This window comes from Sparus aurata, chromosome 5, assembly GCF_900880675.1.
Source record: "Sparus aurata chromosome 5, fSpaAur1.1, whole genome shotgun sequence".
Classification (NCBI taxonomy): domain Eukaryota; kingdom Metazoa; phylum Chordata; class Actinopteri; order Spariformes; family Sparidae; genus Sparus; species Sparus aurata.
The window spans coordinates 6,879,211-6,895,196 of NC_044191.1; the positions used below are offsets into that span (position 1 = coordinate 6,879,211).

The following is a 15,986-nucleotide window of genomic DNA, read 5'->3' on the forward strand; positions in this document are numbered from 1 at the left end:
AGCTGATGCAGCGCTGGCCTGTGACGTCATCCACTCCACTGTTGCCCAGATACAGACGCAGCATCCTAATGCATTTATTGTCATCACTGGGGATTTTAATCACGTCTCACTGGACAAAACCCTTCCAACATTTCACCAGTATGTTGACTGCCCCACCAGAGACTGTAACACACTGGATCTATTGTATGCAAATGCTAAGGATGCATACAGTCCCACAGCCCTCCCCCCTCTTGGAAGATCTGACCACAACCTGGTTCTGCTGACCCCTAAGTATATCCCCTTTGTTCAGCGGCAGCCTGTCCACACTAGGAGCGTGAGGAGGTGGACTCAGGAGGCTGCTGACGCACTACAGGACTGCTTTGAGTCGACAGACTGAGATGCACTTGTTGAGCCACATGGAGAGGATCTCGACAGCATGACCGACTGCATCACAGAATACAACTTAGCCTGGTCTGGCCTTATTGTTTGCCCGGGAATTCACGTCCGCCATCATTATCGGTGTGTACGTTCCTCCGTCAGCTGATGCAGCGCTGGCCTGTGACGTCATCCACTCCACTGTTGCCCAGATACAGACGCAGCATCCTAATGCATTTATTGTCATCACTGGGGATTTTAATCACGTCTCACTGGACAAAACCCTTCCAACATTTCACCAGTATGTTGACTGCCCCACCAGAGACTGTAACACACTGGATCTATTGTATGCAAATGCTAAGGATGCATACAGTCCCACAGCCCTCCCCCCTTTTGGAAGATCTGACCACAACCTGGTTCTGCTGACCCCTAAGTATATCCCCTTTGTTCAGCGGCAGCCTGTCCACACTAGGAGCGTGAGGAGGTGGACTCAGGAGGCTGCTGACGCACTACAGGACTGCTTTGAGTCGACAGACTGAGATGCACTTGTTGAGCCACATGGAGAGGATCTCGACAGCATGACCGACTGCATCACAGAATACAACTTAGCCTGGTCTGGCCTTATTGTTTGCCCGGGAATTCACGTCCGCCATCATTATCGGTGTGTACGTTCCTCCGTCAGCTGATGCAGCGCTGGCCTGTGACGTCATCCACTCCACTGTTGCCCAGATACAGACGCAGCATCCTAATGCATTTATTGTCATCACTGGGGATTTTAATCACGTCTCACTGGATAAAACCCTTCCAACATTTCACCAGTATGTTGACTGCCCCACCAGAGACTGTAACACACTGGATCTATTGTATGCAAATGCTAAGGATGCATACAGTCCCACAGCCCTCCCCCCTCTTGGAAGATCTGACCACAACCTGGTTCTGCTGACCCCTAAGTATATCCCCTTTGTTCAGCGGCAGCCTGTCAACACTAGGAGCGTGAGGAGGTGGACTCAGGAGGCTGCTGACGCACTACAGGACTGCTTTGAGTCGACAGACTGAGATGCACTTGTTGAGCCACATGGAGAGGATCTCGACAGCATGACCGACTGCATCACAGAATACATCAGGTTCTGTGAACACACCACCATGCCAACCCGGACTGTACGCTGCTTCCCTAATAATAAGCCGTGGATCACCAATGACCTGAAAGCCCTTCTTAACAAGAGGGCGTTCAGGTCTGGAGACAGGGAAGAACTGAGGAGAGTGCAGCATGAACTCAGGGATATGCTGAGGGCCAGTAAAGACGCCTACAGGAGGAAGCTGGAGGCCAAACTCCAGCAGAACAATGTGAGGGATGTGTGGACTGGTATGAAGCAGATCACTGGGTGTAAGGTGAGCGGCAGACAGTCATTGGGCAGCCTGGAGAGGGCAAACGAGCTGAACAGATTCTTCAATAGGTTCAGCTCACAGCCTTCTGTCGTCTCCATGACACCTCCAGACCCCCACACACCCTCACTGCCCCAAATGCTTCCTCCCCTCCTCCCTCACTCCTCTGATGTGAGCTCTCCTGTGCAGCACCTCTCCTTCTTCTCCTCCTCCTCCTCCTCCTCCACCTCTACCTCCTCCTCCTCCACCACCTCCTCGTCCTTCACTGAAGACACCAGCAGCCTCCCCCGCATGACTGTGACTGCAGGCCAGGTTAGGAGACAGCTGGAGAGACTCCACCAGCAGAAGGCTGCAGGCCCTGACGGTATCAGCCCCAGGATCCTGAAGACATGTGCCAGCCAGCTGTCTCCTGTCCTACAACACCTCTACAACCTGAGCCTTGGTCAGGAGAGAATACCGGTGCTTTGGAAGACTTCCTGCCTGGTTCCTGTTCCAAAGAAGTCGACACCATCAGAACTCAATGACTATCGACCAGTGGCCCTCACATCTTACGTCATGAAGGTGCTGGAGAGACTGGTTTTGGCCAACCTGAGGCCGCAGGTGACAGCCCTGCTAGACCCTCTGCAATTTGCTTACCAGCCCCACTTGGGAGTTGATGACGCTGTCATCTACCTGCTGCAACGAGCCCATTCGCACCTGGATGGTGGAGGAGGTACTGTGAGAATCACATTCTTTGATTTCTCTAGTGCTTTTAACACCATTCAGCCACTGCTACTGGGGGAGAAGCTGCGGGTGATGGGTGTAGACGACACAATGATCTCCTGGATTACTGACTACCTGACAGGCAGGCCACAGTTTGTCCATATGGGCAGTGTTCTGTCTGATGCGGTGGTTAGTGATACAGGAGCTCCACAGGGGACCGTACTGTCTCCTTTCCTGTTCACCTTATACACCACTGACTTTCAGTACAACACCTGGTCGTGTCACCTGCAAAAGTTTTCTGACGACTCGGCTGTTGTTGGGTGTATAAGTGAGGGACAGGAGGAGGAGTACAGGGCACTGGTAGACAACTTTGGGGAGTGGACTGGACAGAATCACCTGCGGCTGAACATCAGCAAGACCAGAGAGATGGTGATAGATTTCAGGAAGAAGAGGAAGACGGCTTTCCAACCTCTGTGCATTCTGGGAAAGGATGTGGAGGCGGTGGAGGATTACAAGTACCTAGGTGTTACCATCAACCACAGACTGGACTGGAGATCTAACACTGAAGCTGTTTACAAGAAGAGGATGAGCAGACTTTACTTCCTGAGGAAGCTGAGATCCTTCAACGTGTGCACCACCAACGTGACACCAACAGACTCAACAAACTGATCAGGAAGGCTGGCTCTGTGATTGGCTGCAAACAGGACACTCTGGAGGCTGTGGTGGAGAGGAGGACACTGAAAAAACTGTTATCCATCATGGATAATCCTCTCCACCCTCTCCAACTCACACTGGTCAGACAGCGGAGCACCTTCTCTGGAAGGCTGCTTCAGCTTCGCTGTCGTAGCAATAGATACAGGAAATCTTTCCTGCCACAATCCATCACATTATACAATAACTCTCTCACCTCTGCCTGAAAGAGAACTCTGGTCTCTCTACTGTTTTGTTGTATATATTATTATTGTTATAGTATATTTTGCATATTTTGTTTTGTTGTATATATTATTATTGTTTATTGTTTATAGAACACTGTGCACTGTATATATACACTATGTATATATTGGATTCTATTTATGTTATGTACAAAGTGTTTTATTTGCTGACCCACTACTGCTGTAACAAAATAATTTCCCAGTCTGAGATCATTAAAGAAATTCTATTCTATTCCATTCCATTCCATTCTATTCTATTCTATCTAAAGTTTAAAACCCCACTTTTTCATTGTATTTTTCCTGCCCTTAAGTGCAGACAGATTATGTGAGCACTGTTCCTTTACATTAAACATGTTACATGTCACTGCAGCTAGTTTCCAAGAGACGGTTGTGTATTGAGAGCCTACTCCACCTGGAAAGAGGTATACTAAGCTAAATGTAGGATGAATCATTCAAGCTGTATAGGCATAAGGATTAAAGTGGCATTTTTCTAACTGGTAATACATACAAGTTATTAATTACGTTGTAGCTATTCTTAAAGGTTTTAAATGTACACGTTTTTCAGTCCCTTGTTGGGCTAACCTGAATCCATTTGCATTAGCTGCATGTCAGGACAATGGAAGAGATGTCTGGAAGCGAAGTGGTGGATCTCAGCACTGTGAGGGGCAGATGCATCCTGTAGTTGATGTTGAAGAGACTTCTTCTCAAGGCTGTAGGGAACCGGGGGATTGGCTGCATACAGGTGAGGAGGTGGGGCTACAGCTGGAGGCACCACACATACCAGCCTAAAACATGAGAATAGAAGGTTGCGCTTATAGGTACATATATGCACATCAAATAGCCATTACTTTGATTAGGAAAGATACAGATGGACTGCAGTGTGATAAAACACTGTTGGGTCATTAAGATGGTGGAAGAGACGATTTACTAATACTGGATAAAAAGTGCTTGTCACCAGCTAATGGTATGTTACAAAGGTATTTTATTACGATGTCTAAATGTACCCCAGGATCAATAAAGTATCTATATCTATCCATCTATGCTGGTTAGTGCATTAATGAATACAGGAGGCTTTTATTCTGGGCTGAAGTACCTATTGATAAGGCTGTTGGCAGCCTCCAGGCGGTCCTCCATAGAGAGCAGAGTGGACTGCAGTGTAGAGGTGGTAGCCACGCAGGTTCTCTGGGCCCTGATGCAGCTCTCTCTACCCACCCACCTCCAGCCTTCAGCTGTCAGGGCAGAGTGACCAGGCTCTGAGCTCAGAGTGCACGCCTGCAGCAGGTCTGACCCATACAACACTCTACGGCTACAGCGCCGCTCATTTGCATCTAGTAGACGTCTCAAACGCTCCTTCAGCTGCAGGGTCTTTGTTTCTGAAGACTCCTGGACAAAGATGTTGCACATTACTAAAATGATACATTTTCATTCAAATATTGAGTCTGTGCTGTAAAATGCTTGTGAACATGATTCTGCTTAAAATGAATGAACTGACCTGAGAGCCAGTGTGAGTTGTAGCAGTGAGCTTGGAGGGGGATGATGTGGCATTTGTAGTCGCACCCAGTACTAAGAAATACACAATATTAGCAGAAGAATAAATTCAATCATTTACATAAGCTGTTTTTACAAATACCTGTGTTAAATCTATTGTGCAGGAAAAAGGTTAAAAAATTAATCAAAAATAATATGCAATATTTTTACTGAAGATGACTCACTTGGTTGGGCTGTTGGGAGCACAGGATGAAGTGTGCCAGGTGTTGCTGAGGCATTGGTGGCAGGAACCGCTTGTGGCATTGTTTGCATTACCATGGATCCCTGGGGCCTTATGATCTGCTGCCCTGGAGCTGACACAATCTGCAGGATGTTGCCTAAATCCACAACATATTAAACAACAAATTTAAGAGGTGCTTCTCAAAACCCAACACTTGCTAGAATGGCATTAAACACACTTGGCCATTAAACTAAATGTGAGAAAATAAAAACAACTACGATCTGAATTTAGGTTTGCGTTACAAGACAGAGATGACAAAGTTTCACAACAATAACATTACTGACACTAAAGTCAAAAATAACGTCATTGCGGTGTTTTAAATGTTAAATACGTCATGTTTTTTACATCAGCTAACACATTTTTGGTATACCATGTTTTTGCCTGCCATGTCTCCCCTTAAGGCTGCAACTAAGGATCAATTGATGATGTACCCTCCGAATCCATTTCATTTTTTATTAAAGTTCAGCTTACAGTTTAATCATTTATTAAAAAATAAACTAAAAAATAAACTAATTCAACACAGGTAACCACTTTTGCTTTATTTCTTTGATGGCTTAGATGTATGCTCTAGTTGATTTTGTGTTTTCACCATTCGTATCTATACAACCAATGTGTTTGTGATTGAATTGTGTACAAGAGCACACAGTTCTTCATAGATCTAGCCTCTTTATTTTGCTTTCAAATTGCACCAGATTGATGCATTTAAATCTAAAATGTTAAAAAAAATCTTCCGGCGGAGCATGCCCCCTGTCACCCCTAGAGGGTCCGACATCCACCCACCACCGTCTCACAAAATCCTGTGGGAAACACGTATGTATGTACGTACGTATGTACGTACGTATGTATGTACGTACGTATGTATGTATACATATATACACATGTATATACACACACATACATTGTATGTCCACCAGAGCAACCACAGTCACGTGCGCACCAGAGCCAATCACTGCACACCGTGGGCACATGCGCACCAGAGCCAATCACTGCAGAGCTCAAGCCCACGACATACCTGAAGAAACAAGCGGATTTATACCTGCAGCGGCGCAAGCTGGACCGGGATTTTGCCGGCAGTTCGGTCCCATTCTGTTCTGTTCTGTGAATCTAAACTGACTGTTGTGGATTAATGAGATTAAACGAGTCCGGACCGAGTCTGTTCGGGTCTGAGGAGATCCGGAGACGCGCGGACAACAAAGTGGAATCGGAATCTGTGGATGTTCGTGTGTAGCTAGCCGCTAGCTACACGGCCCACCTCCCGAGGCAACGGACCAGATGCATCGGCACGTCCAACACCGGACTTAGGGTAAAAAATGTCCGCTTTTTCGCGAACATTGCCGTCACGTTCGCTTTGTGTCTGGTGCAGAAGAAACGGTAAAAACGGCCTTTTGTCACAAAAGTGTCCAAGCAGCAAGTTTGGTTGTTGAGGAACAGGAAGTTGTGGGAGGGACCTAGGCGGATGATTGACAGGCAATGATGGTCGGTGTGTAGACAGCGATATTGAGAGTTGAGAGATTTGTGACATTTAGCGTGTTTGGAGTGTGTAGTTAGTGTGTTATGTAGTGTTTGGTGTAATGTGTTTAGTGTGTAGTGGAGTCGGTTTTTTGTTTAATGAGTCAGAATAGTGAGGAGAAGCTGAATGTGGAGCAGGCAGGAGCACAGGCAGACCTGAGCATTGCTTGCATTTATGTAAATAGTTACAAATAACTTTGTACATTTTTTAAATGTATGCACAAATTTAGCAAACATCACTTTATATTTGCATTATAAGTAAAAGAAAATAAAAAATGGTTTGTTAAACATATTTGTGCTTTTCACAGTAAAAAAATCTAACTTTTTCTACTCGGATTTTAAGGTTTTTTTGTGATTTTAGGTCCATTGTGTTCATACAGTTTGTCAAAATAAAAAAATAATTACAGTCACACATGAGGTTGTGCTGAAAATAATGACACCAAGTAAATAGTTTTTAAGGTGAAATATAATGGCAAAATCAAAAATAGTCAAAAACAGCCAATTATACCCTGGAATATCGGATTTCACAACAAACCTAAATATCCCTGACGTCCCACCTTCAAACACAGCCTCATTTGGCCATCCATGAAAAAGCCTCTTAACCTCCCACTTTTTTATAGGAATACACTGTTCTTACGGGCACTGCACTAGTAGAAGGAAGGAAGGAAGGAAGGAAGGAAGGAAGGAAGGACGGACGGACGGACGGACGGAAGGAAGGAAGGACGGACGGAAGGACGGACGGAAGGAAGGAAGGAAGGACGGACGGAAGGACGGACGGACATCCGTCCGTGGCAGTAATTTTGAACATTCCTGCCATGTTCAAAATTATTCATACCCTAATCCAATGTCTTTCTTAATAGTCGAAAGCATAGCCTTTGTTTTTTATGACTGCTTCCAGACGATTTTTGTATGTGTCCACAAGCTTTTTGCATGTCTCCTGTGGGATGTTTGCCCACTCTTCCTTTACGAAAGCCTCAAGCTGGGTCAGGTTGGTCGGTTTCCTCGCCATCACCCTGGTCTTCAAGTGATGCCATAAATTCTCGATGGGATTCAGGTCAGGACTCTGACTTGACCATTCTAGGACGCTGACATCATTGTCCTTGAACCATTTCTTCACTACTTTGGCAGTGTGTTTAGGATCATTGTCTTGCTGGTATGTCCAGTTGAGACCAAGCTGGAGTTTCTGAGCAGATTCCTTCACATTTTCGTCAAGGATCCTGATGTAATCCTCCTTTTTCATGAGTCCTTGGACCTTGACGAGGTTCCCTTAGCCACTGGAAGAGAAGCATCCCCACAGCATTATGCTTCCACCACCATACTTGACTGTGGGCACAGTGTTCTTTGGTTTGTATGCTTCTCCTTTCTTCCTCAAGACATATTGAGCATCCATATGGCCAAATAACTCCAACTTGGTCTCATCAGACAACAGGATGGTCGACCAAAAGCTGGGATCTTGCTTCAAATGACCTTTAGCAAAGGCCAGACGAGCCTCCACATGTTTCTTCCTGAGCAGTGGTGTCTTCCGAGGCCTGCGTCCATGGAGACCTCCTCTGTGCAAGACTCGCTCAATGGTGGACCGTGAAATCTTTATCCCTGCCTGGTCAAGTGTTTCAATTAGGGCCTTGGTTGTGGTCTGGGGGTTGTTGTTGACCTCTCGGCAGATTTTCCTGGCAAGTTTGGGGGACACCTTACGCTTCCTGCCACGCCCGCTGAGGTTTTTAACAGTATGGAACCTCTTGTGCTTATTGATGATGCTCTGGACGGTTGCCACAGGGACATCATACTGCTTTAAAATGGCCTTGTAACCCTTTCCTTCACTGTGGGCATGCACAAGACGTTGACGTAGGTCCTCACTGAGCTCCTTCTTCTTGACCATGATGACCAGAAATTGATAATGACTATAACAATTCTGCTCTTTTTATACTCCTCTGAAAAGATGCTATTTTTTCAGTGTTTAACATTTGTTCAACAATGTAAACTGTATTTAACATTGTAAAACATCTTCAATGACCACATGACAAAGATGAACACATTTGGTTACATTTTTGTTGAGACATTGTTAGGGGTATGAATAATTTTGAACATGGCATTTTTGAGAATCCATGAATAAAGTACCCCTGAAATTAAGAATTTCTTGAATAGAGTATTGTTGTCATTCTTTCACTCGTTGGTCACATATAACTCATAAACAAACTTGAAAAACTGCAGTCATTTCGTCACAAAAATAAAAAATCACAACAATTAGCAAGGGTATGAATAATTTTGAGGACGACTGTACATACATACATACATATATACATAGATAGATACATATAAGTGTCTGGGCTGGAGCGGCTCTCTGCTTCTCCAAACTGAGGCTGCGCTGATCGGTGATTACGGTAGGGAACAGATCGACTCTAGATATGTACTTTATATGACCCCACTTCAAAAAACACGAACTATCCCTTTAAGAGGGAGATTTAGATGATTTGGATATTTTCAGCCGAATGAGTAAGATGAAGGGCTACAAGCCTCTAAACTTGAACTCAAAGTTTTTACAGTCCCAGCACTGACAGTCTAACTGATTTGAACGCAATACATTTTATGTTTACCAAAAAAATGCCAGGCAATGCATCTGTATTTTAAGTTTTGCCAGAGTTTTTTATTTTTAAAAGCAGTGAGTGTCTACTCCCTGCAACAGTGGAGAATTTGCATCTATAGCAAGATATTAAGGTCTAAAATGTGGATATTACTATGTGACAATTATCAAAAAGCAGGTGAATAACAGAAATGTCAAAAGCACACAAAGTAAAGAATGAAGAGAATAATGTTTAGTGTGACAATGGGTGGTACATTACCGAGTGTACCTTGGAGCTGCAAGGGCTGCCCAGTGGTGAGCTGGCGGAGCTGGCTGGGGGACAAAGTGAACTTGTTACCCTGAAATTGCAGAGTGACAGGAGTCTCTGGCTGAGAGATACGATTCTGACTGCCTGCTATGTTGGCCAGCTGGGCGATCTTTACCACATCTCCACCTTCAATTGAAATGAAGAACAGACACGTCATCAAAGAGATGATTAAAACTGACATTTTCACAGTTATAAACAATAAACTGCATCAGTTGTTAAAGGGTGAGAAAGAGGCAAAACATGCAGAACCAGGGTGGATTAATCAGAGGAACAAGCACAGCCACCCTCCACAACAGAACCATAGCAGCTCCTACTTCAAAAAACCCTGAAGGGGAAAGAAAATGGCTATGAGGGTAATCCTCAGGTGAGACAGAGAGCCTGAAACATACATATATGTACATAAAGCACTGCAGTTGACTGCCTTTTCAAGGCAACACACTGGTCACCAGCAAGTAAATTTAGGAATTGATGTCAAAAAATATCCTTACATTTTAAAGCTGTGGACAAATGAAATGGTTCACCTATACCTTTGATATACTGCAGATTATAGTTGTTAAACAACAGTTTTTGACATCCCTTAATAGATTTATTTTGTTAATTCTGTCAATTCATACACACAACTTATCAACTGAATTATGGTATGTACAAATTGCTAGTTGTCTGTGTACATCTTCTGGACTAAAAATGTCAAAAACATGTTTACTTCAAGAATCAATTTTAGTTCCAATACAGAAAGCTGGAATTCCAAAAAAATGTCTACTTCTTATTAACTGAAATGCTGTGTGTTGTTACGGAAAAGGTTTCTCTATTCACATTTGAAGCCGAAAAGGGTTTTCTTGAGACCGTTTCCACATGCTTTGCAGTGATCAGAGTGAAATCATAACATCAGCAAAGAAAAAAAATCAAACAACCAAAGCTTTGGGATATCTTCCTGCAGCTGGGCTGATGCAAGAGACAAAAGAATATTAGTAAACTGGGAGAAAAAATTATTAAAATGAAGGGAAGGACATTATAATTAAGTCAAATAGTGTAGTGATATGTGGTGTAACATAAGTGGGTCGTTCATAGTGTGCATGCAGGCTTTGAGAAAGAAACTGGAGAATGCTGAGGCTGCGGAGATGCTGCTGATATGTCTACTGATCTAATATTAAAGGGCACTTTATTATCTCTATTTATTTATTTTTTTTACCATGTTTTGTAATAATTACTGGCACATGTTACATGACGACTCGCCCATTACCAAAATTGTTGCACCATGTACAGCAGAGCCGCTACCACTGCACGTATGTACAAAGCCATATCTCTGGAGGACTATAGACTGAACACATATCAGCAGTGCCCCAAGTGAAGGCCTAAGTTAAGAGCAGTCCATTCTGTTGTGCCAGAGGTGGATGGGGAAATACTCAGAGGGAGGGGAGGGGAGGGGAGGGGAGGGAAGGCCACTTACTAGGCAACCGTGCCTGGGCCTGAGATGTAAGAACCAGCCTCTGGGACAATAAGCTGGGCTGGATGGCATGGCTGGGGGCAAGAGCTGGCCTGGGGATCTGTGCTAGTCCAGGCTGGTTGATAGGGGCTATAGATCCCACAACTGTGCCCAAGGCCACAGAGGCAGCCCCCAGCACATGCTGCCCAATGCCAGTGTTCCCAGAGGAGGCTACAGTGGAGGCGGCATTGTTGTTGCTGCTGCTGACAGGAGGAGTAGTCTGGGCTCTCTGAGTAGCTGTTCCAGCCGCTGTGAAGTACAAGGTAATGGGGGTATGGGACTACATGTTAGGGGTATCCCAATATTTAGTCAAGTCATTAAGTACGATCAAACAGTTTCCTCCATCCATTTCCTCAGCAGCGGTGGGCCAACACAGCAAGCAAGGGTAGAAATGTTCTTGATTAGCCCACTTTTTTTTTTTTTTTTTGGGGGGGGGGGGGGGGGGGAGTTAAAGTATTTGATTCTATCTTATCAAATATGCATATTATCTGGTTGCTTTACACTTCAATTGCAGAAAACTGAATATCTTGGGGTTGTACACAAAACAAGACCAGTAAGGAACTCCTCAACAACTTCATTTGGCACAGAGGCAGCGCCTAAAATCCCACGTCACACAGAGAGTTGAGCCACTGATGCAGGCTGTCGTTAGCTTGCACTGGGTGTCTTGTCACTTGTAACTTTAAACAGACTTAACACTTTAATACAAATCATGAGCTTTTCGGAAACTTAACGGGTGGTCTGTTGGCTAAACCTAATCAAACTGCAACTAAAGAAATCAAAATATCTATTTGATATATCATCTGACTCCCTTTCTGGCAGAAAACATCTGGATTGTACTGCTACATCCTGCAAACCCCTCTATCCAAGAGAAATTCCATGTTTTTAGTGAGACCCATTTCAGGACATCATCTTGGGCTTTGGGAAACACAAATAGTCATTTTTCACCATTTTCTGACATTTCACAGGCCAAAAAACTATCAATTAATCTAGAAAAAAATCGACAGATTTGTCAACAATGAGCCCCAAATTTTATTGTTGAAAAATATGTCACTTGACAATGAATGTCAATGCTGTGATTTAGTGGGGTTAGGGTATTTAGTGCATCTCAACCAGTAAGTGCCTTTCATCTGCAGTTCTTCAAAAACAATGTGGCCAGCCCACCACTGCTGCATGGACGTATAAATGTAAGCAAAAGAAATCTCTGTGACCTGTGAAACCTGCAAACCTTTTCACAACATTTGGCAGCACTGTGCATAAATATGAACACACTGACTGTAAATGTTTTTTAAATGCACTGCAAAGACTAAAGTAAACATGAAAGCATTTTCTTCAGCATGACACAGTACATCAGATCCATTTAAATTCAAATAGTGACAAAATTATGCAGCATAACATCATCTAAAGCACACATCACAAGGATAAAAAAAGCATTAGCACATTGGGTAAAGGCATCGATAAAATAGAAATCGATGGTTAGGTTTCTTAAGTTTATTGTTAGGTGACAGCATCTTGAATCTGTTAACCACCGTGAAAACAAAATGTCCTATCTTTATGGCGTACTCTCCACAAAATGATCTTACCTTGAGAAATGGCTGTAGTGGTTGCAGTGCTAACAGGGGACTTGCCCCTAGGAAGAGCAGACTGGCTGTTGGTGGAAGTTGAGGTGCTCGTAGTTGGAGAGCTTGTTGGAGGACGCTGGCCTACCGTGCTTGTAATGGCAGCCAGACGACCCTCTGGCTTTGTTCCATATTGCACTGGCTGGAACAATCTAAATAAAAAAATAAAATAAATTCTGTTGTTGTTTAAATTTACATTTTAGAACAATTTGAAAACGCCCAAAGAATCCCACATCGACCATGTCATGCTACTTGGAGAGTTTATTACTGACCTCAAGGGTTTTATCGGGCAAGGCTTGGGTCGTGGAGTTGGATCTGGACCAGTGTAGATTTCCTCTATGAGCTGTTGAGTGACCTTTAGTTTGGGTACTGCCTCTTCAGTCTGATACCGAGTTAGTCTGTTCTCATTGTTGATTAGATCAAATATGGACATGTTTGCAATCTAGGAGGATAATCAGAAAAAAGACAACAGTATAAACAGATCATTACAAATTGAATCAACATATGCAAGGTTCAAAATCAATAAGCAGAATCATATAATATATGATATTAAAAAACTACAGGCAGGCAGACATCTTATTCAACTAGGAACAAACCACTGATTAATTTCATTATCAAGTAGTGGTTCAACTTATTTTGTACAAATAACAGTAAGTCTTTAAAAAAATCAAAAGATGTTTTCAGATACTTTGATACTTGCTTGAGACAAATCAATCGTATTTGAAATTTGTCATGGGTACATTTTCTCTTCATCAACTAACCGATTAATCCTTTCAGCACAGATATTCAGGGCCTTTACCAATTAGGATGTCATCATTTTTTTGTTTATACAGTTAAACTGGACCAGTGAAGACTGGATTGCAATGCAAAGCACAAGTGTATACCTTGCTTGAGTCATTTTTAAGAGCTTCCAGCACCAGCATTGGGACGTTGTATTGTAGAGAGGAGCTAAAGTAGGAGCTGCTGTTCTCTCTGGGTGCCACCAGTTCAGGGTGGTTACACACTCTCTGTAGCTGCATCAACACCTGAAGCACGCTGACAAAATGACCAGTCTTCAGCGCCTCCTGGGCTCTATGGTAGCACACATCACAGGAGACATCATTATGAAAGATAAGATGACAAACAAACGAAAGAAGCAATGGATATCATGAAACATATATTTTGACATTACAACACATGTTTTTTACAAGAAGAATGGTCTTTCCCATGAAAACTAATGTGTTACACAAAATTTTAAATATCATTTTGGTAGTAATGGTAAGATGTGCACCAGTCAAGACAAATGAGGAAAAATCTGAAAAAAAGATAATTATAGAATTTATTTTTGATCAAATCAAATGTGATGTCTGTCGGCCATAAAACACATTGTAATTAAGATTAAACTGCTGAATTTTCTAGATTTAAAGTAGAATGTTTATATCATTTTTTGCATGTCTTCAAAGTCAGGTCAGATTCATCTTTAGTTATACTGTCAAACATTAGTCTCAGTTTCAGTGACAACCTTACTTAGATCTCACAATATAACTATCTGTGGTGGAAATATCTCACCCTGGTTGAGTGAGGATATCCTCATAAAGGCTCTTCTGTCTGCTGGAGAGACGGCACTTTAGGATGTGCTCGTATTTCTTGGGCAGCTGTTTCTCCACATCCCGTTTGGAGCGCCTCAAGATGAAAGGCTGGATCATCTACAGTTAAGAGTAATGTGCATTTAAGGACTGCAGGCAGATTATGCTTCTGAATTTTAAATGTTACACAGTTAAATAGGCAGAGGGATTTGCATACACAACACCCACCCTGTGCAGGCGGATGACCAATTTGTGGCAGTAGTCCTGGTTTTGGTCTGTGCCAGCCTTAACTGGAAAGTCAGAGTAGGATCTGGTGATTCCTGGCAACAGGAAGTGGATCATGGTCCATAGCTCCTTTAGAGTATTCTGTAGAGGAGTGTTGATGAGGAGAATCCTCTGCTCACTAGAAGATAAACAGAAATATCTCACTTAATTGGACAGCTTAGCTGTTTTACAAGGAGTCGGCAGGATATTAAAAATGATTTCATGCAGAAGCATAAAAACCTCTGACATGTAAAAGATCTCATGGGTGAAATAATTTGCCCAAAGCTACTTTCACATATGCATATCCGTCACTCCCTCTTAGCACAACTCTTACAACTCTTAGCACTGTGATCATCAGGAACACACAAAAAAGCATGTAACATATTAATTAGTGAGCCTGAAAAATCCAAAATCCTTTTTCTTGAGAGGCTAAAGTTATTATTATATTCATCAAGAAGCTCACCTTCTGAGAGCAAAGACCGTTGCCCAGTGTTTCTCAGTCATGCTTTTGAGAAGCTGCACTTCGTCCAGGACCAGGTGCCTCCACCTCCTCCTCAGAAAATGGCTCTGGTCTTTCATCAGCAGCTTGTAGGATGTCACACATACATGGAAGCTGTTGGCTTCCCCCCACCACTGTAGATCAGTGATCAGATAATATATTGTCAAATTTAGAGCAATTTATGGAAAAATGGCCATTTAGAGAGTAACGTCACCAATAAATGATGTTTAAATACAAAAGAAAAATACCATTCTCTTAGATCTGCGCTCCCTTCTGTTACCAAGGTACAAGAGGATCTTCAGGCCAGGACACCAGCGCTTGAACTCCACCTCCCAATTTAGCAACTTGCACGTTCTTACTACAATAAGGTGGGGTCCCCAAATGCCTGTGGACAACAACAGACATGGCCTATGTTTTAATGAATGACTTCATGGCATTGATTAAAATGAAAGAATACCAAAAAGTTTCCATATTAAAAATTCATGTATATCTTTGAACAGAAGCATACCCTCTTGGCCAGCTAAGTGGGCCATGTAAGCCACTGTCTGAACGGTTTTGCCAAGGCCTGTCTCATCTGCTAGGATGCCATTGAGGTGTTTCTTGTGAAGGTTTGCCAGCCAGTCAACACCGATTTGCTGATATTCTCTTAGTGCTCCATGCAGTAGAAAAGGGGCTGGGCTGCGGGTCTATTAAAACAAACAGTCAATCAATTTAAAATGATGAAAGGCATCTTCTTTTGTGTGTGTGTGTGTGTGTGCGTGTGTTTCTTACTGAGGAAGTGGTCCTTAGACTGCCCTTGGGCAAGATTTGCTCAGTGGCAGCAGCCACTTCAGCTATGTCTCTGGCAGGCTTCCCATCAGAGTCAGACAATGTGGCTTTGTCAGCGCGGTACTGATCAACACTGAGTAGGGAGTCAATCATCACTGCCTCAAGTGGACTACCTGCAGGACACTCCAATTCTGGAAATAATAATAAACATCCAATTTTTTGAGGGTCACATCATTCAACCATCTGGTTAAACAGGTA

At 43.2% G+C, this 15,986-nt stretch overlaps 1 protein-coding gene across 8 annotated transcripts in view; it reads right to left on the reverse strand.

The window, feature by feature from the left end:
* The window catches only part of ep400 (E1A binding protein p400), a 46,360-nt gene that overhangs the window by 21,945 nt on the left and 8,429 nt on the right, over window positions 1-15,986 (reverse strand). For 5 of the 8 annotated variants that reach the window (XM_030415967.1, XM_030415965.1, XM_030415966.1 and 2 more), the window contains 15 exons: window positions 15,732-15,919; window positions 15,469-15,646; window positions 15,209-15,345; window positions 14,925-15,094; window positions 14,426-14,600; window positions 14,181-14,317; window positions 13,517-13,703; window positions 12,905-13,074; window positions 12,597-12,784; window positions 10,981-11,265; window positions 9,486-9,659; window positions 5,084-5,236; window positions 4,864-4,934; window positions 4,465-4,754; window positions 3,954-4,156 (listed from right to left, as the gene is read on the reverse strand). In XM_030415967.1, the coding sequence (XP_030271827.1) occupies window positions 3,954-4,156; window positions 4,465-4,754; window positions 4,864-4,934; window positions 5,084-5,236; window positions 9,486-9,659; window positions 10,981-11,265; window positions 12,597-12,784; window positions 12,905-13,074; window positions 13,517-13,703; window positions 14,181-14,317; window positions 14,426-14,600; window positions 14,925-15,094; window positions 15,209-15,345; window positions 15,469-15,646; window positions 15,732-15,919 (2,706 nt within the window). The remainder of the gene's footprint in view (window positions 1-3,953; window positions 4,157-4,464; window positions 4,755-4,863; window positions 4,935-5,083; window positions 5,237-9,485; window positions 9,660-10,980; window positions 11,266-12,596; window positions 12,785-12,904; window positions 13,075-13,516; window positions 13,704-14,180; window positions 14,318-14,425; window positions 14,601-14,924; window positions 15,095-15,208; window positions 15,346-15,468; window positions 15,647-15,731; window positions 15,920-15,986) is intronic. The other 3 variants (XM_030415964.1, XM_030415969.1, XM_030415968.1) reach the window with 3 other exon arrangements.